Below are 21885 nucleotides of genomic sequence, written 5' to 3'. Positions count from 1 at the left end.
TTGTTTTTACGCATTTTTATTATTTGTTTTTATTTTTATTTTACTTGTTTCTTTTATTCTTGTTTATGTAAAGCACTTTGAATTGCCATTGTGTATGAAATGTGCTATATAAATAAACTTGCCTTGCCTTGCCTTACTTTCCCTCCTTTAAAACGGGCGTCACGGTGGCCAGTGATTAGCGCTGTTGCCTCACAGCAAGAATGCCCCTGCTTTAATTTCTTTCCAAACCAGACGGCATTTCTGTGCGGAGTTTGCTCGTTCTCCCCGAGGTCGCGTGGGTTTTCCCCGGGTCCTCCGGTTTCCTCCCACAGTTCAAAAACAAGCAACCTAAACAATTAATCAAAATACATTAGCTAAACTCTGAGTACACCTTTCAGCATCCATATCTGACACTTAGCTACAACAAGCAAGAGGGCGAGTCATCGAGATCTAGCTGAGCTCAAACTCCCCTCTCGCCTTGCAACGGGAGGGAGCCCAGGGCTCGAGGATCTTATAAGCTCAGGGCTCTCTCCCGGGACAGCACGCCAAACTAGCTTTACTATCAATCATCAGCTAAGTGTGAACTCTTGAAATAACTTTATATTCTGAAATATCTCATTACTGTGAAATAAAACTGTTAGGCAAGATTAATCAGATCCTAAATCAAAGTTTTTTTATGTAATATATGTGTGTTGGTAATTATCTATAAAGATTTCACACTCAAATACAAAATAAAAACATTTAAATAATTTTGTATCTAATGCATATTTATTTAAATCTCAATATAACTATTTTCCCAAACATAAGCGTGCACACACATATGTGTTATGTATATACTAACCTTTATTGTGGATGCGATTAACGACGATTAATCTTCGCCCAGCACTTAAACTGACTCATGCCATGAAATATAATTTTTGGTGATTCTGCCGAGCTCTGATGTCTGATATCCAGCAAATCTTTAATGTTTATTCTTGTATTCATGCAGTTAAGCAGGACGGAAGCTGGAGCCACTGGTCTCCTTGGTCCTCCTGCTCAGTGTCCTGTGGCGACGGCGTCATCACTCGCATACGGCTCTGCAACTCCCCGACACCGCAGATGGGCGGCAGAGACTGCGCAGGAGAAGGACGCGAGACTGAACCCTGCCAGCAAGACCCGTGCCCAGGTGAGCGTTTAGCATTAATAAGTGTTTCAGATGCTAAATTAAAAACTACAGATGCACTGATTGAAACAAGACTTTCATGCAAAACCGATATTGGTCAATTGCATGAACTACAAATGCACTAACTGGAACAAAACTTTTGTCCAGTTCCGATACTAATATTAGTCAATAGCAAGAGCTCGAGATGCACTAATTGAAAAAAAAAAACCTTCAGTGATATCGATATTGGTCAATTGCATAAACTATAGATGCACTGATTGGAATTAAAACTTTCGTCCGATACCGATATTGGTCAATTGCATGAAATACAGGGCCACTAATTGAAACTATTTTCATCGGATTCATCACTGATTGGTGCAAAACTTTCAACCGATTTTGATACCGATATTTGTCAATTGCATGAAATACAGATGAACTGGTTGAAACTATTTTCATTGGATACTAATATTTGTCAATTCCATTAACTACAGATGCCGATTGGTACAAAAATTTTAACTGATATCGATACCGATATTGTTCAATTGGATAAACAATAGATGCACTGATTGGAATTAAACTTTCGTCCGATACCAATATTGGTCAACTGCATGAAATACAGGGCCACTGATTAAAACTATTTTCATTGGATACCAACGTTTGACAATTGCGTAAACTACAGATGCACTGATAGGTACAACATTTTTGACCCATATCAATACCGATATTTGTCAATTGAATAAACTACAGATGCACTGAATGGTGCAAAACTTTTGACCGATATTGTTACCGATATTTGTCAATTAAATAAACTACAGATGCACTGATTGGTGCAAAACTTTTGACCGATATTGTTACCGATATTTGTCAATTAAATAAACTACAGATGCACTGATTGGTGCAAAACTTTTGACCGATATTGATACCGATATTTGTCACTTGAATAAACTGCAGATGCATGGATTGGTGCAAACCTTTTGACCGATATTGATACCGATATTTGTCAATTGAATAATCTATAGATGCACTCACTGGTGCAAACCTTTTGACTGATATTGATACTGATATTTTTCAATTGAATAAACTACAGATGCACTGATTGGTGCAAAACTTTCAACTAATATTGATACCGATATTTGTCAATTGAATAACTACAGATGCACAGATTGGTGCAAAACTTTTGACCGATATTGATACTGATATTTGTCAATTAAATAAACTACAGATGCACTGAATGGTGCAAAACTTTTGACCGATATTGATACCGATATTTGTCACTTGAATAAACTGCAGATGCATGGATTGGTGCAAACCTTTTGACCGATATTGATACCGATATTTGTCAATTGAATAAACTACAGATGCACTGATTGGTGCAAAACTGTCGACCGATATTGATACAGATATTTGTCAATTGCATGAAATACAGACGCGCTGGTTGAAACTATTTTCATCGCATACCAATATTTCTCAATTCCATTAACTACAGATGCCGAATGGTACAAAAATTTAAACCAATATAAATACCGATATTTGTTAATTGCAAAAAATTTAGATGTACCTGACAACTTTGGTCTGGTACCGATTTTAGTCAAGTGCATAAACTACTACATGTTATTGGTGATAGATTTCATTTTAATCCAATATTAACAGATAAATATCGGTGGCAGATATACAGTTTCATTTCTAAAAGCCTGAAATAACGCATTATTCCTCCTGGTGTGTCAGTGAACGGTGGCTGGGGTCCGTGGTCTCTGTGGGACAGTTGTTCGGTCAGCTGTGGTGGAGGGCTACAGCGCAGACACCGCCTGTGCAACAGCCCCGCTCCAAAATATGGTGGAAAAGATTGTGTGGGTGACTCCAAAGCAGCCCGAATGTGCAACGCTCAGACCTGTCCTGTAGACGGCTGTCTCTCGAACCCGTGCTTCAGTGGAGCCAAATGCAACAGCTTTCCTGATGGCTCCTGGAGCTGCGGAGAGTGTCCGGCTGGGTACACTGGAGACGGGACACACTGCGAGGACATCGATGAGGTGAGAACTTTACCTTCAGCACGCTTTTATACACTGCAAAAAGTGCTTATGTGTAACAGGTAAACATAAACAACCAGAAAAGAGGTTGGTGTCAGGGTCTTTAAATCAAGTGATTCATCTTAAAGAGACAGAACTCACATCAAGGGCTATTAATACAATGCTTCCACTTAGCTATGTTAGACAAACATAAGCTCGAGTAGGTGTGGATTAAGAAAAGTGTTTTTTATTTTGAATGTTGCTGATCCAGCAGTCTGTATGGGACTGGAGAGACCATTCCACCAGTGAGGAACTGTAAAAGAAAAGGTTCTGGAAAGTGTTTCAGAGGGAATGAAGATTAGAGGAAATAAGAGGAAGTAAGAGGTAGTGGCTGGTTGTAAAAGGCCTCAGTCCTCCGTCAGTGCGTCATCACAGTGCTTCAGTATTCTTCTTCTATTAATATTCCCTCCACAAGTGTCTTGAGCATCTGTCTGCGCTCCCGTCTCATGCCTCCAAAAGCCACAGTGTTCATTGTGTTTGCTCTTGGTCTTCTGAGGCTCATTTATTTGAGGTGAACAAACACCAGTGATATCTGTGCATGTTTAGGAGGTGATGATTTTGAAATGCTGCTTTATTAACTCATGCTTTATGCTATATTCCAGTTTTGCAGGTAAGTTTGTGTGTAAAACATATCTATTGGTGTTTCTAAATATTCTATAATGTTGTTTCTGCAGTGCAAAGAAGTTCCAGACGCCTGCTTTGTTCTGAATGGAGTCCATCAGTGTGAGAACACAGAACCGGGATACAACTGTCTGCCGTGCCCACCGCGATACTCTGGACAGCAGCCGTACGGCAGAGGCACAGAACAGGCCATTGCTAACAAACAGGTTTGAGCAGTCTCTAACAATACCAGTGATAGTACAGACTAGTTTATTACTGTTTATCCTTTTCGACTATTCTAACCCCTTAACTGTTAGCCCAGCGTTTTGAACAAAGATGTAAAAATAATGCCTGTTCAACAATCAAAAGATGATCAATCTTCAATGCTTTGGTGCACAGATTTCAGCTTGGTCTCATTTTAAAGAAGACCAAAGTCAGATTGCAGCTTAAATTGGAAAAAAAGTTCAAACAATTTTAGAAAACAAAAGTTGTGCCTTTAAGTTTATAAAAAATAAAACAATAAATCTGTATTTTATAATATTAAATAAAAATATGTATTTTACAAAACATGTTTAATCCTAACATTGACAGACAATCAAAGCTAAATATCTGTACACGTTATTTTCCAAATTTGAACTTGATATCTCCAATGTGCTTTCAGTAGGGCCTAGTTTGGCTGCAGTACCAGACATGACCACCAGTTTCCATTGGTGATCATATAAGGGCGTCCCCTATTTCTGTGAATGTTTAGAGGAATATGAACCATAGTTGTTCATACTTTTGACAATATTTGTTTAAAAAGGTATCAAACAGGTTGCTAATATTTGATATGAATTCACTCTTTAAAACGTTTAAATGATTTTACATGTGGATTTCTGTAGCAAAGTAACGCTTTACGACTCTGAGTATGCTGATCACATTAATATAGACATTTTAAGCTTTCAAATTATATAGATAAATAGACAGATAAATATAGATAGATAGATAGATAGATAGATAGATAGATAGATAGATAGATAGATAGATAGATAGATAGATAGATAGATAGATAGATAGATAGATAGATAGATAGATAGATAGATAGATAGATAGATAGATAGATAGATAGATAGATAGATATGTAGTTTATCATGATTGCTTTGTGTTTATACACCAATATGATGGTCTAAAATGTAAGTGCAAACAGTCCCACAGGTTGTCGAGTGACAATAAATGAGTTTTGATCTATTACACAAAACTAAACTTAGTGGTAAAGTATGTATGTGTACCTTCCCAATGAGTGAATTTGTGATGATTATATTAGAATTTAATTGCTATATAGTGAAGTCAACGTTTAATGGTTGAGGGGTTCAAATCTATCTTAAGTGTCTGCTAAGAATGACTGACTAATGTAAATGGGGTTAAATCAAATTGTTTTCTCGGCAGGTTTGCACACCAAGAAACCCATGTGCTGACGGCAGCCATGACTGCAATAAAAACGCCAACTGCATCTACCTGGGCATCTTCTCAGACATCATGTTCCGCTGTGAATGTAAACCTGGATACGCCGGGAACGGCCACATCTGTGGGGAGGATCCAGATCTGGACGGCTGGCCCAACACAGACCTACACTGTGTGGAAAACGCCACTTACCACTGCAAGAAGGTATGTTTGACTGTGTTCATTTAACCTTTAGGACGTCACTGATGCAAATTGGGATGCACTATTACTGGTTTCCAATACGGTTTAGCACAGAGAGAGTGTGAATTGTGCCCCAGCATGTGAAAATCTTCAAAACTATGAACACACGTCCTCTTTCAGGATAACTGCCCTGACCTTCCCAACTCTGGACAAGAAGACTACGACAAAGACGGCATTGGAGACGCTTGTGACCATGATGATGACAATGATGGGATCCCTGATGACGGGGTGAGTCTTAAAAACACATTCCTCTTCTCAAACAGCATTTAGCATTGCTACTGCACTGCAAAACAATGCCTTTCTTACTTAGAGCTTCTGTCCTGTTTCTAGTCCAAATATCCACAAACCCTTCAATAAGTCAGCATTTACTAGAGTAAACGATATAGTGCTGTTTTCAGAATAATGAGTCAAAATGAAGAGAGTTTATCAGTAAAACAAGCAGAATAATCTGACTATGGGGTGGGTGAAATAATGTTGTTTTGGCCTTGAAAGAAGACTATTTGTATGGAGCCATATAAGTCTCAAAAATAACTCATCTGCAGAATAAATTCATGCATGCACATTTTATTAATTGCATTTGCATTAACAAATTAGATTTGTGTATTTATAAATAGCATTGTGAAATTAGAATTTTTTGCATTTATGGATTCCGTTTTTAATTTCCGAATTGGATTTGCATGTTTATGAATTACATTTTGAAGATTTTTTGCATTTAAGTATTGCGTTTTGCAGTTATGAACTGGATTTGTGCATTTATGAATTGTGTTTTGAAGTTATGAATTTGATTTTTTGCATTCAAGAATTCGATTCCGTTTTAAATTTATGAATTGGTGGCGACGCAGTGGCACAGTAGGTAGCGCTGTCACCTCACAGCAAGAAGGTCACTGGTTTGAGCCTGGGCTGAGTCAGTTGGTGTTTCTGTGTGGAGTTTGCATGTTCTCCCCGTGTTTGCGTGGATTTCCCCCCGTGCTCCGGTTTCCCCCACAGTCCAAACAAATGTGGTACAGGTGAATTGAGTAGGCTAAATTGTCCGTAGCCGTGTGTGGATGTTTCCCGGTGATGGGTTGCAGCTGGAAGGTCATCCGCTGCGTAAAAACATGCTGGATAAGTTGGCGGTTCATTCCGCTGTGGCGACCCCAGATTAATAAAGGGACTAAGCCAAAAAGAAATAAGTGAATGAATGAATTTACGAATTGGATTGGTGCGTTTGTGAATTGTGTTTTGAAGTTACAAATTGGATTTAAGTATTTTTAAATTGAGTTTTGAATCTCCTAATTGGATTTGTCTGTTTAAGAATTGCGTTTTAAGTTCATGAATTGGATTTTTGCACTCATGAGTTGCATTTTAAATTCACGAATTGGATTTGTACGTTTGTACGTTCATAAATCGTGTTTTGAAGTTACGAATTGGATTTGTGCATTTAATAATTGCGTTTAGATTTTATGAATTAGATTTTTTTGCATTTATGAATTGCGTTTTGAATTTACAGATTGGATTTATTGCATTAATGAATTGCGTTTAAAATGTAAGAAATTGGATTAGTGCATTAATGAATAAAGTTTTCAATTTACTAAATTAAATCTGTGCGTTTATGAATTGCGTTTAGAATTTAATAATTCTATTGATGCATTTTCGGAATGAGTTTTTAATTTACAAATAGGACTTGTGCATTTAAGTATTGTTTTGAATTTACAAATTTGTATTTGTACTTCATGAATTGCATTTTGAATTTACGAATTGGATTTGTGCGTTTATGGCTCCTGTAATTGGATTTCCCATACATGTACTATGCATTTTCGTGTGTAAGTGTATTATTTTTGAGACTGATCTAGCTCCATATTTTTCTTCCCCCATTGACAGATTATTTTGCTTGTTTTAGGAAAAAACTCACTTCATTTTGACTCATTATTTCTGAAAACAAGACTATATGTTTTGCTTGTCTAAAAAAAGCTTCGTGATTTAAAAGTTTTTAGATATTTAGACTAGAAACAGGACACAAACTCTCAGAAGAAAAGCATTTATCCAGTGTGACTACAAAAGAAAGAAGGGACAGAGTCAGACATTGCCAGTAGTGAATAAATAAAAGCTTTTGTGGTGGCTTCAGTCCAGCCGTTCTGGATGTCTTGCTTTAACGTCCATAATTCAGCTCGTTCACTGGGAAAAAATCTGCCTGGGCAAACAAACCTGCATTCCAGCACAGCTGAGTCCCAAACCATCATGGCACACTGCTGCACACGTCCACTTTATTTACTGCTTTGCTGTGATGTGATGGAGATTTTGATATCTTTCAGTCTGTGAGCAGCTAGAGGACATCTCCAGATGTTTCTCTCCATCTTTCTGCCTTCAGAAGGGGATTGTGTATCTAAAATGCTTTTCTTATTAAGAGTTTCGAGTCTAAATATCTAAACAATCTTACACCAAGAAGCATTTTCTAGACAAGCAAATAGTAAAGTCTTACTTTCAAAGAAAATCAAGTCAAAATAATCAGTGACTTTTATAATAAAACAAACTAAATATTCAAGTTAATATTGTTTTTGCTTTGAAATTAAGATTATTTAGCTATTGTCTGATTATTTTGCTTGTTTTCAGGAAAAACTCTCTTCAATTTGACTCATTATTTCTGAAAACACCACTATAATGTTTGTTTCTCTAGAAAATGCTTCTTGATTAAAAGTTTTTAGATAATTGGACTAGAAACATGACACATTTTTTGCAGTGCAGTTAGAAATATTACCTCTTATATTTAATATATGTTAAATATATCAGCATCTGCTTTTGCCTCAGAAAGCTGTCTAGGTTACATATGGAGCAAAAATTCCAGAAAACCAAATTAAAGCGCATTAAGTTGTTCTTTTTGCAATTGTATAGACTTTATTGTGCCTTCAGAGTTTGCTGTGTAATATGGAAATAGTTTTGTTGATGAACTGCAGAGTTTCCTGTCTTTAAAACTAATTTACCTTTGGGTTTTTAAGGGATAGTTCACCCAAAAGTGAAAATGTACTCATTATTTACTCTCCCTCAAGTGGTTATAAACCTCTCTGAGTTTCTTTCCTCTGTTGAACACTCAAGAAGATATTTTGAAGAATGTTGGAAACCTGTATTTTTTCTACTATTGAAGTCAGTGATTATCGCCTAAACATTGACTTCCATAGTAGAAAAAAAATACAGGTTTCCAACATTCCTCAAAATATCTTCTTGAGTGTTCAACAGAGGAAAGAAACTCATAGAGGTTTGGAACAAATGAAGGGAGAGTGAATGACAGAATATTCAGTTTTGGGTGAACTGTCCCTTTAATAAAGACCTCATCGCTGATTGGCTGGATTTGTTTGTTTTGAAACAGGACAACTGCCCATTCGTCTTCAACCCAAGACAATACGATCAGGACCGCGATCAAGTGGGTGACCGCTGTGATAACTGCATATACGACAGCAACACCGACCAGACGGACACCGATAATAATGGAGAAGGAGATGCATGTGCTATCGACATCGATGGGGACGGTGAGTTGTTGTTTTTTTTGTCGTGCAATTGTAACCCCACCAGTCCTACACCACCCAACTCGCTCCGAGCTGGTATCGAACCACAGACCTTCCGCATAGGAGTCGGTTGCTCTAACAAGGAGGATAAAAACCATGGCCTCTAACGTCTGTCGCTAGAGCACCTTTAGAGGTCAGAGGAGTGAGGTTTACCTGCACAGCTCTTACTAGCTGGCCTCCGTTACACTCACCCCCTAAACCTCACTCCCATCCGGGTCACGGCACCAATGTAACCCCACCGGTCCTACCAATCAACCTGCTCCAGGCTAGGATCGAACCAGCGACCTTCCGCATGAGAGTCAGTTTCTCTACCAAGGAGGCTAAAGACCATGGCAAGTGAATTATACTATAAAGTCATGGTGTACACAACTGTCTCTGGGCTTGCTGCATCACAAATACCAAAAACATTAATCACTTTCTGGCCATCAGATATTAGGCATGGATATATATATATATTGCTGTTGTGATTTTCGAAAGTATTACAGCGCTTAGTAAATGTTTATTATTACCACTTGATGAGTCTCCACATACAGTTTGATAGAGCGTTTGGACCCGGAAGCTGCTACGCTCGACATCACACTTAACAAGCGGACATAAACAAACATTAAAATCATAGAAGCGTTTCTAAGAAAGTGCCTGATGCATATAGAGGAAAGAGAGTGTTTTACAGGTGTTGTTTCAATGCGATAATCCAAAATGTGCAGTACAATTGATGGATGGAAACACAGCCAGTGACGTTGTTATTTGTTTGTCCAGGCATTCTGAATGAGAAGGACAACTGTCCATATGTGTACAACACCGACCAGAGAGACACTGACCGGGACGGAGTCGGGGACCACTGTGATAACTGCCCACTGGAGCACAACCCTGACCAGGTCTGATCTTATTATTATTATAGTCACACCCACATATATTATATAGAGCCACTGCATAAATAAACCATCATAAAAAACAGAAACAATATTATAGAAAGGAGGAATTTAAGGTTGAAGAAAACAAGTAGTGTAACACGATTTGTTGTACATTCACAAGTACACATCGTTTACCTTACTGAGTCTGTAAGTTTAAGCCAAGTGTCTGGTGCATATGGAGAGACAAGTGTTACTGCAGGTGGGGTTTACAGTAAATACCATCATGCAGTCAAACATGGCACTCTACCAACCTTAAACCACTTTAAAAGTATTGTAGGTGCCGGTATCACAAGGATGTGATATGTGATTCTACAATGTTTGCTTTAAAATAAATCACTGAAATGCCATAGTGTGTGTGCAGGTACTTCAGAAACATGCTTAGTGAACATATTTGCTTATCTCAAAAACAATGCTGAGGTCAGATATTCTGCTTTGAAATGTGCGTTCCATGTCGGAAATGTCCGTCTTTGTTTTGGTCTGTGTGACTCCGCCCACTAACAGTTAAGCTAATTATATTTCACCCTCAAAAAAGACACCTAATTAACGCTTTGTTATAATGGATTTGACAGATTGACTCCGACTCCGACAACATTGGAGACAAGTGTGACAGTAACCAGGATATTGATGAGGACGGACATCAGAACAACCTGGACAACTGCCCCTACATCCCCAACGCCAACCAGGCCGACCACGATAAGGATGGAAAAGGAGACGTCTGCGATCATGATGACGACAACGACGGCATTCCTGACGACAGAGACAACTGCAGACTCGTCTTCAACCCCGATCAGCTGGATTCAGACGGTGAGTGCTGATCTCAGGGAATTTTTCTGTACAATACTATGTATATGATATATCGGCGGCCGTACCGATATCTGCCGATATTTTATATTTTTAATATTATAATTTACTGTTCAATATCAAAATTAGGCTTTCAGACGGTGAGTGCTGATCTCAGGGGATTTTTCTGTATAATACTATGTGCATGATATATCTGCGGCCTTACCGATATCTGCCGATAAATTACATTTTTAACAATAATGCTACCTATCCAATATCAAAATTAGCCTTTGAGATGGTAAATGCTGATCTCAGGGTTTTTTCTAAACAAATTTATAGGCACAATAAATCAGTGGCCTTACCGATATCTGCCGATATATTACATTTTTAATATTAACGTTATCGGTCCAATATCAAAATTAGGCTTTCAGATGAAGCAGAGTCATAGTTCACTGACAAGCTACACAAAAATCATGTTCATAATCCCAGGCGATTAAATCAGGTGATTATAAAATCAAAGATATCAGAATAAGACCGATATTGTTAAGCCGATATTTTATGTATTATCTCCACCGGTTGAATCACTTCAAATCTGCATATGGCACTTTTTTCAATAGTTCACCCTCAGCTGATGATTGATTATAAAGTGTGTTTGGCATGCTGTCCCGGGAGAGAGCCCTGAGCTCATAAGACCCCCGAGCTCGGGGCTCCCTACCGTTTGCAGGGCGAGAGGGGAGTTTGAGCTCAGGTAGATCTGGAGAACTCCGCTGCTTTAGTAGCTACTGAACAGATAGTGATCGCTCTTAAGAGATAACTACTGACTAGCAACATGTCTATGGTGCTGATTTGGATTAGTCAATTAAGCTGCATGTTTTTGGCCGGTGAGAGGAAACCAGGGAACTTCACGTAAACTCCACAGAGAAATGTCGGCTGGCTTGGTAAGGACTAGAAGCAGTGATGTTCTTGCTGTGAGGTGACAGTGCTAACCACTGGACCACCGTGCCACCTGTTTAGGAAAGGAGGAATAGGGCTGGAAGGGGGGATTTTTCGAAATGAAGATGGCTGTGATATGGAGCTGAGGGTATTTATAGTGGCTTAAGAATCGTCTGATTCGTGAATCAGAAATTGCCGAAAGCAATCATAAGCTTACCAGAGTAATTGACAGTTCATTCCACTGTGGCAACCACTGCTAATTCAGAGACTAAGCTGGAGGATGGTGAGCGATATTGATTTGTCTCCTGTTTTCTCCTGCGCAGGTGATGGCAGAGGAGACGCCTGCAAGGACGACTTTGACGATGATAACGTGCCAGATATTTACGATGTTTGTCCGGAGAACTTTGCCATCAGTGAAACAGACTTCCGCAGATTCCAGATGGTTCCTCTGGATCCCACGGGGACTTCGCAGATTGACCCCAACTGGGTCGTCCGTCACCAGGGCAAAGAGCTTCTGCAGACGGTCAACTGTGATCCCGGCATCGCTGTTGGTGAGTGACTGAGAAATGAAGGCAATTTGTTCATCCACATGCTAATGTGCGGAATCTAAATGTTCAGTGTTTATATCGCTAGCGCACCTTCTGGGTCTTTAGATGAACAATTAGTCAGTGCAAGTTAATCCACTTTTAAAATCAGTTTGTTTTGGCAATCTTCAATCAAACTCTGCCCATCTGCTTCTGAGGGAACAGCAGTCCTTCTCTGACCACTCTGATTGGGTGAAATATGCTTGGCCACGCCCCTCCAACCATTAGTAAAAGTTTCAGTTGGCAACACCCTTTAGCCACAATATTCCTAACCACACCCCCTTTTGTCTTAAGCTGGCATTGACGTGCATTAAACAAGCTCAGTTTGAGTCTTCATGGAGACTGATGGAGTTGATGATTTTGAATTCCCGCAGGTTTCGATGAGTTCAACTCTGTGGACTTTAGCGGCACGTTCTTCATCAACACAGACCGTGATGACGACTACGCCGGCTTTGTGTTCGGCTACCAGTCCAGCTCTCGCTTCTATGTGGTGATGTGGAAGCAGATCACGCAGACGTACTGGTCCCACACGCCCACCAAAGCCCAGGGCTACTCGGGACTCTCCATTAAAGTGGTCAACTCCACCACAGGGCCTGGAGAACACCTCCGCAACGCACTCTGGCACACCGGTGACACCGAAGGACAGGTAATGTGGACTTTTGAGTTCTTGAGACATTGAGCTTCATGTTTCAAATTAGACTCACTTTATTTTGCACCGTTTGTAGGTGCGAACTCTGTGGCACGACCCCAAGAACATCGGCTGGAAGGATTTCACGGCCTACAGGTGGCACCTGATCCACAGACCCAAAACTGGACACATCAGGTGGGTCTGCTGCTCAGTAAAATAACACAGTAGATTAATAACTGTCCTGGAGGTTTCAAGTCAATCTAAAGACCAGAAGTAGCTGCTTTAATTGGGCTGGGAAATAAACGTTGCACATTTAGTCAGTAAAGCCAGTTCTACTATACCCTCAGCATGTGCTTATAGATGGAGCATCCTCTACCACACAGACTTCATGGAGTCAAAGCCAATTGTGCGATTATTAGACCTGTTTGTGTAGTTAAATCGATGTAAGCAGTTAAATCTTCTATTTATAATAGCAGATGGAGATTTTGGGGTTTCTTCTTCATGGGTGTTCGCATGTGAGAGAGCGAGATGTTTTCCATAAGATCTTTTAATCCTGTATAATTGGTATAACAAAACATCTCCACCATTTTTCTCCTGCATATCTTCTATTATCTCATGTATTTTCTCTTTCTACAAAAATCAAAAGAGGGTTCCAAGAATCTTCAAAACACCTCACATCTGTCTTTAATGATGTACATTAATTTCTCCAGTGAGATATCTCCTGCATCCACATCTCTATACTTGATGCCTCCATGTTTTTCCAATGGAGCTCTATAAGCCGTTTAGCTTGTAAAATGCACACATCTACAAAAAATATATCCTCTTCGTCTCAAAGTTACATGCTGGAATAATATAATGTAATAAAAATTTGGTTCAAGAGGGATTGTGGTTACTAACCAAGTTTAACTCCTGCTCTACTGATTGATTTCCAGAGTTATTATGTATGAAGGCAAGAAAGTGATGGCGGATTCCGGAAGTGTCTACGATAAGACATATGCGGGAGGAAGACTCGGGCTGTTCGTCTTCTCTCAAGAGATGGTTTACTTCTCAGACCTCAAATACGAATGCAGAGGTAAAACTCAGTTGATTGCTTTTTTTTTTTTAAAGATTAATGCTTTAAATATCATCAAAGTACCTTTATTACATGCAAATTCCCAACAAATGAGCCTGTTCATACACAATCTCTATCCTGAACATTGATAGAATGAATTTACTTATATTTTTAATAAAGTCCTTTACCGATATTTTTAAAAAGGGACTGTTCACACAGAATCTCTGTTCCAAAAATTGGCAGAATGAATTTACCGATATTTCTAATAAAGTCCTTTACCGATATTTTTAAAAAGGGACTGTTCACACAGGATCTCTATTCTGAAAATTGGTGAAATGAATTTACCGATATTTTAATTAAAGAACTTTACCGATATTTTTAAAAAGATCCTGTTCACACATGATCTCTATCCCAAAAATTTGCAGAATGAATTCACCGATATTTAAACAAAAAATCCTTCACCGATATTTTTTCAAAGGAACCAGTTCACACAGGATCTCTATCCCGAATTTTTTGGCAGAATGAATTTACCGATGTTTTTAATAAAGGCCTTTACCGATATTTTTAAAAAGGGACTGTTCACACAGGATCTCTATTCTGAAAATTGGTGAAATGAATCTACCGATATTTTAATTAAAGAACTTTACCGATATTTTTAAAAAGATCCTGTTCACACATGATCTCTATCCCAAAAATTTGCAGAATGAATTCACCGATATTTAAACAAAAAATCCTTCACCGATATTTTTTCAAAGGAACCAGTTCACACAGGATCTCTATCTCGAATTTTTTGGCAGAATGAATTTACCGATGTTTTTAATAAAGGCCTTTACCGATATTTTTAAAAAGAGCCTGTCCATACATGATCTCTATCCTGAAAATTGGCAGAATGAATTTATCGATATTTTTAATAGAGGCTATACAGATATTTAAAATAAATGGCTTTACAGATATTTTTAAAAGGGCCTGTTTACACAGAGTCTCTATCCCGAAAATTGTCGGAATGAATTTACCGATATTTTTAATAAACGGCTTTACCAAAAAGAGACTGTTCACCCATATTTTTCCTGAAAATTTGCAGAACGACTTTACTGATATTTATTAAAAGAGCCTGTTCACGCATGATCTCTGTCCTGAAAATAGTTGGAATGAATTTACCGATATGTTTAAAAAGAGACTGTTCACGCATGATCTCTGTCCTGAAAATGTATGGATGTGACAGATGTGGAATTAGCATTTGTGAAGTAAAATAAATGAAATAGTAGGAATACCTCAACAGAGCTATTTTGTGTATTTTTACAGTACAGTAAAATACAAGCCAACAAAAAACTACTTCATTTTTATAGAAAGTTTTACATTTTGTATGTAATTGCTGAAAAGTCTGTATTGGTGAAAGGGATTTATAATCTTTAGTGTTTGATGTCAATCTTGCAGAAACTCATAATTGTTTCTTTTCTTTCAGATATATAATGGAGGTTTTCCTGAAGGAGGTTCCTGTCGTTTTCTGTGGTGTAAATTAGTGCTGTCAAATGATTATTCGCATCAAGATAAGAATTTAAATTTACATAATATATAAATATGTGTGTGTGTACTGTGTATATTTATGTATATATGTATAAATACACATTCTGTACATAAAATAAGTAAATATAGAAGATAATTATATTTACATTTAATTTGTATAAATATAAGCAAGTATTTTATACAGTATAGTCATGCATATATTTGTACACACAACAGTAAACACTTTACACACAATTATATTTTGTAAATATGAATTTTATTTCGGTTTCACGATTAATCGTTTGACAGCACTAGTTTAAATATGCTGTGCTATAAAACTCTTCTGCGGTGGAATCGAGGATCTAAACGTGAAGTCCTGAGGATCCCGAGTGGAAAATAAAGCTGAAATCAGTGGAATAAGGGAAGCTCTTCAGTAGAGTCTGATCTGTGTGGACTTTTTGACGAGCACAGAAATGAAGTAAAGCTGATCAATGATTGGGGATCTGGCTGTAGGAACGTCCAGAAATGATGCACGTTTGACTTTCTGAGCTCTTCTGCTTGCCATTGACACGTCCAGATCTTAAGGATCATTTTGATGCGATCGATGTTGACCAATGTGTGTTTCTCAGGGTAGAAGGACCTTCGAAGGACGTACAACGTTCTGTTTGTAAAGGAGCAGGAATTGGAGGCGCACTTGTTTAATTTATTTATTATGTTGTGAGGAGATGGATGCATGTGGACTCATCTCACAAATAAACGTTTCAGGAGAGCGTTTCAGACTGGGGACTATAGATGTATTTACATAAATATATACAATTATTACCTCACTGATGTTTAAGAAAACAAATATATGAATAATGAAATTCTAGTTTATTTTAGAGCCACTTCTGTAAATAATACAACCGTTTTTTCCCTTCGGAAGCGAAGCCCCCCAGTGCAGAACATGAATGGAAATTGTTGCTATAAATCGTTTATGCATAATGAATAATGTTGCTGTTGTTGTTGTTTAAAGTAAGTTATTGCTTTCAGTTGGGTTTTGTCTGTTGTCTTGTCATCTGTGTAGATATATGCTATTTAAGTAATTTATAATGAACTGTAACCTGACATAGGAAGTGTTTGTATAAACTGTTTGCACACTGATGAGGATATTCTTAGTTTTTTAATGATGTTTAAGGATGCTTCAGTGTCAGTATTGTTACTAGTTCACACAATATTGTTTAATGATCAATTATTTTGTAAAATCACATGAACAATAAATACTTTTGGGTTAAAATAGTGTGAAGTAGTGTGTGCCTTTAAGTGGTGTTTTTTGTTTATCTTTTTATTTAATTTGTGTTTTTTGACAAACATTATTGTGTTTTTATTAATTATGGTTATATCATCAATGATAATATTAGGATGTTTTGAATATTAACAATGCCATGTGTACAGCATGGTTACTGAAAATATGAGACAACATCTTTATACAAATGATATATAATACACACACACAAAAATATTTATATATATATATATATATATATATATATATATATATATATATATATATATATATATATATATATATTTACATGTAGTATACATGTATTTAAATGGAATATAGATATAGTATATAAATGAAGTGTCTAATGAAATGTATGTAAAACAGTTAAAATAATTAGATTTCATCTTTATCTTTAAACATCTATAAATTTTTCTCTATTATGGGATTATTATTATATTTGTGTGTATTTTAATATCACTAAATTACTTCTGTTGACGCATGACGTGTGCTCAGCCTAAATTTACACCATGAATCTCAGTGTTTCACCAAGAAATACAGTCCATGAATAAAAAGCTGTCATTTGTGGATGCTTTAATTTAGCCGTCTATGTCTGAGGTTTGGTTTATGGGTAAAATGAGTGATCGTTACTGCTGCAATAAAAGCTGATGTGCTCCAAGAGGAGGATTGAGAAAAGCCTGTGCTTTCTCACCAAACCCAGGGTTCATTTATCAGCAAACACACGGATCACCTTCAAGGTCAGGAATTCTGGGAATGTCGGAGTCGCTGAAACACGTCCACATGAACACGACACCGCGTTCAGCAGACCACAGCGCTTAATAATACACACAATAATACACATATGCTCTCAAAACAAGCTCAACTGTTTTTGCTTTGGGTTCACTCCTATATCTGCTGCAAAAGGTTGATTCATTCAGTTTTTGTGCTTTTAACAGAAGATTTTCTGCTCTCCAGAGACACATTTATTGAAGCAAAAATAACATCTAGAGCACGCTTTCAATGTGAATATATAGTAAAGTTTAGGTTAGGCCAGCAGTTTGACTACAACACACATGATCGTTATCAGTTTTAAAATCTTACACACTTGTCCATAATATATTACATTAGCGTTCAAGACGTCTGCTCACCAAGGCTAGATCAATTTGATAAAAAATACACTGTAAAAGCGATTAGTTGACTAAATCAGTCAACTAATCGCTTTAAAATCGCCAGGTTTACTCGCTTTACAAACTCAACTAATCCCTTTTAAATCGCCAGGTTTACTCGCTTTACAAACTCAACTAATCGCTTTAAAATCGCCAGGTTTACTCGCTTTACAAACTCAACTAATCGCTTTAAAATCGCCAGGTTTACTCGCTTTACAAACTCAACTAATCGCTTTAAAATCGCCAGGTTTACTCGCTTTACGAACTCAACTAATCGCTTTAAAATCGCCAGGTTTACTCGCTTTACATACTCAACTAATCGCTTTAAAATCGCCAGGTTTACTCGCTTTACAAACTCAACTAATCGCTTTAAAATCGCCAGGTTTACTCGCTTTACAAACTCAACTAATCTCTTTAAAATCGCCAGGTTTACTCGCTTTACAAACTCAACTAATCGCTTTAAAATCGCCAGGTTTACTCGCTTTACAAACTCAACTAATCTCTTTAAAATCGCCAGGTTTACTCGCTTTACAAACTCAACTAATCCCTTTTAAATCGCCAGGTTTACTCGCTTTACGAACTCAACTAATCGCTTTAAAATCGCCAGGTTTACTCGCTTTACAAACTCAACCAATCGCTTTAAAATCGCCAGGTTTACTCGCTTTACAAACTCAACTAATCTCTTTAAAATCGCCAGGTTTACTCGCTTTACAAACTCAACTAATCGCTTTAAAATCGCCAGGTTTACTCGCTTTACAAACTCAACTAATCGCTTTAAAATCGCCAGGTTTACTCACTTTACAAACTCAACTAATCGCTTTAAAATCGCCAGGTTTACTCGCTTTACAAACTCAACTAATCTCTTTAAAATCGCCAGGTTTACTCGCTTTACAAACTCAACTAATCCCTTTTAAATCGCCAGGTTTACTCGCTTTACGAACTCAACTAATCGCTTTAAAATCGCCAGGTTTACTCGCTTTACGAACTCAACCAATCCCTTTAAAATCGCCAGGTTTACTCGCTTTACAAACTCAACCAATCGCTTTAAAATCACCAGGTTTACTCGCTTTTCAAACTCAACTAATCGCTTTAAAAACGCCACGCTTACTCGCTTTTCAAACTCAACTAATCTCTTTAAAATCGCCAGGTTTACTCGCTTTACGAACTCAACTAATCTCTTTAAAATCGCCAGGTTTACTCGCTTTACAAACTCAACTAATCGCTTTAAAATCGCCAGGTTTACTCGCTTTACAAACTCAACTAATCGCTTTAAAATCGCCAGGTTTACTCGCTTTACAAACTCAACTAATCGCTTTAAAATCGCCAGGTTTACTCGCTTTACAAACTCAACTAATCGCTTTAAAATCGCCAGGTTTACTCGCTTTACAAACTCAACTAATCGCTTTAAAATCGCCAGGTTTACTCGCTTTACGAACTCAACTAATCGCTTTAAAATCGCCAGGTTTACTCGCTTTACATACTCAACTAATCGCTTTAAAATCGCCAGGTTTACTCGCTTTACAAACTCAACTAATCGCTTTAAAATCGCCAGGTTTACTCGCTTTACAAACTCAACTAATCTCTTTAAAATCGCCAGGTTTACTCGCTTTACAAACTCAACTAATCGCTTTAAAATCGCCAGGTTTACTCGCTTTACAAACTCAACTAATCTCTTTAAAATCGCCAGGTTTACTCGCTTTACAAACTCAACTAATCCCTTTTAAATCGCCAGGTTTACTCGCTTTACGAACTCAACTAATCGCTTTAAAATCGCCAGGTTTACTCGCTTTACAAACTCAACCAATCGCTTTAAAATCGCCAGGTTTACTCGCTTTACAAACTCAACTAATCTCTTTAAAATCGCCAGGTTTACTCGCTTTACAAACTCAACTAATCGCTTTAAAATCGCCAGGTTTACTCGCTTTACAAACTCAACTAATCGCTTTAAAATCGCCAGGTTTACTCACTTTACAAACTCAACTAATCGCTTTAAAATCGCCAGGTTTACTCGCTTTACAAACTCAACTAATCTCTTTAAAATCGCCAGGTTTACTCGCTTTACAAACTCAACTAATCCCTTTTAAATCGCCAGGTTTACTCGCTTTACGAACTCAACTAATCGCTTTAAAATCGCCAGGTTTACTCGCTTTACGAACTCAACCAATCCCTTTAAAATCGCCAGGTTTACTCGCTTTACAAACTCAACCAATCGCTTTAAAATCACCAGGTTTACTCGCTTTTCAAACTCAACTAATCGCTTTAAAAACGCCACGCTTACTCGCTTTTCAAACTCAACTAATCTCTTTAAAATCGCCAGGTTTACTCGCTTTACGAACTCAACTAATCTCTTTAAAATCGCCAGGTTTACTCGCTTTACAAACTCAACTAATCGCTTTAAAATCGCCAGGTTTACTCGCTTTACAAACTCAACTAATCGCTTTAAAATCGCCAGGTTTACTCGCTTTACAAACTCAACTAATCTCTTTAAAATCGCCAGGTTTACTCGCTTTACAAACTCAACTAATCTCTTTAAAATCGCCAGGTTTACTCGCTTTACAAACTCAACTAATCTCTTTAAAATCGCCAGGTTTACTCGCTTTACAAACTCAACTAATCGCTTTAAAATCGCCAGGTTTACTCGCTTTACAAACTCAACTAATCTCTTTAAAATCGCCAGGTTTACTCGCTTTACAAACTCAACTAATCGCTTTAAAATCGCCAGGTTTACTCGCTTTACGAACTCAACTAATCGCTTTAAAATCGCCAGGTTTACTCGCTTTACAAACTCAACTAATCGCTTTAAAATCGCCAGGTTTACTCGCTTTACAAACTCAACTAATCGCTTTAAAATCGCCAGGTTTACTCGCTTTACGAACTCAACTAATCCCTTTAAAATCGCCAGGTTTACTCGCTTTACAAACTCAACTAATCGCTTTAAAATCGCCAGGTTTACTCGCTTTACAAACTCAACTAATCCCTTTTAAATCGCCAGGTTTACTCGCTTTACGAACTCAACTAATCGCTTTAAAATCGCCAGGTTTACTCGCTTTACGAACTCAACCAATCCCTTTAAAATCGCCAGGTTTACTCGCTTTACAAACTCAACCAATCGCTTTAAAATCACCAGGTTTACTCGCTTTTCAAACTCAACTAATCGCTTTAAAAACGCCAGGCTTACTCGCTTTTCAAACTCAACTAATCTCTTTAAAATCGCCAGGTTTACTCGCTTTACGAACTCAACTAATCTCTTTAAAATCGCCAGGTTTACTCGCTTTACAAACTCAACTAATCGCTTTAAAATCGCCAGGTTTACTCGCTTTACAAACTCAACTAATCGCTTTAAAATCGCCAGGTTTACTCGCTTTACAAACTCAACTAATCTCTTTAAAATCGCCAGGTTTACTCACTTTACAAACTCAACTAATCGCTTTAAAATCGCCAGGTTTACTCGCTTTACAAACTCAACTAATCGATTTGAAATCGCCAGGTTTACTCGCTTTACAAACTCAACTAATCGCTTTAAAATCGCCAGGTTTACTCGCTTTACAAACTCAACTAATCCCTTTAAAATCGCCAGGTTTACTCGCTTTACAAACTCAACTAATCGCTTTAAAATCGCCAGGTTTACTCGCTTTACAAACTCAACTAATCGCTTTAAAATCGCCAGGTTTACTCGCTTTACAAACTCAACTAATCCCTTTAAAATCGCCAGGTTTACTCGCTTTACAAACTCAACTAATCTCTTTAAAAACGCCAGGTTTACTCGCTTTACAAACTCAACTAATCGCTTTAAAATCGCCAGGTTTACTCGCTTTACAAACTCAACTTATCGCTTTAAAATCGCCAGGTTTACTCGCTTTACAAACTCAACTAATCGCTTTAAAATCGCCAGGTTTACTCGCTTTACAAACTCAACTAATCGCTTTAAAATCGCCAGGTTTACTCGCTTTACAAACTCAACTAATCTCTTTAAAATCGCCAGGTTTACTCGCTTTACAAACTCAACCAATCGCTTTAAAATCGCCAGGTTTACTCGCTTTTCAAACTCAACTAATCTCTTTAAAATCGC

At 37.6% G+C, this 21885-nt stretch overlaps 1 protein-coding gene and 1 long non-coding RNA gene across 2 annotated transcripts in view; one reads left to right on the top strand and one right to left on the bottom strand.

The window, feature by feature from the left end:
• thbs1a (thrombospondin 1a) overlaps positions 1-16665 on the top strand; it is a 31149-nt gene extending 14484 nt beyond the window's left edge. Inside the window, exons 11-23 of the mRNA XM_073927957.1 lie at positions 968-1144; positions 2846-3147; positions 3858-4010; positions 5209-5427; positions 5584-5691; positions 8804-8963; positions 9756-9874; positions 10480-10714; positions 11947-12174; positions 12582-12853; positions 12933-13030; positions 13768-13907; positions 15349-16665. Coding sequence (XP_073784058.1) covers positions 968-1144; positions 2846-3147; positions 3858-4010; positions 5209-5427; positions 5584-5691; positions 8804-8963; positions 9756-9874; positions 10480-10714; positions 11947-12174; positions 12582-12853; positions 12933-13030; positions 13768-13907; positions 15349-15356 — 2219 coding nt within the window. The 3' untranslated portion in view covers positions 15357-16665. The remainder of the gene's footprint in view (positions 1-967; positions 1145-2845; positions 3148-3857; positions 4011-5208; positions 5428-5583; positions 5692-8803; positions 8964-9755; positions 9875-10479; positions 10715-11946; positions 12175-12581; positions 12854-12932; positions 13031-13767; positions 13908-15348) is intronic.
• On the bottom strand, positions 733-4289 carry LOC141378490 (uncharacterized). Its single transcript, XR_012393152.1, has 3 exons — positions 2431-4289; positions 2092-2362; positions 733-1955 (listed from the first exon to the last, which is right to left on the bottom strand). It is a non-coding gene; the product is annotated as an uncharacterized lncRNA (long non-coding RNA).
• Positions 16666-21885: the final 5220 nt, after the last annotated feature.

Source organism: Danio rerio, chromosome 17 (assembly GCF_049306965.1).
Source record: "Danio rerio strain Tuebingen ecotype United States chromosome 17, GRCz12tu, whole genome shotgun sequence".
Taxonomy (NCBI): Eukaryota; Metazoa; Chordata; class Actinopteri; order Cypriniformes; family Danionidae; genus Danio; species Danio rerio.
Note: the sequence above shows the minus strand (reverse complement) of the source record. Positions and strands in the feature narration are given on the sequence as shown.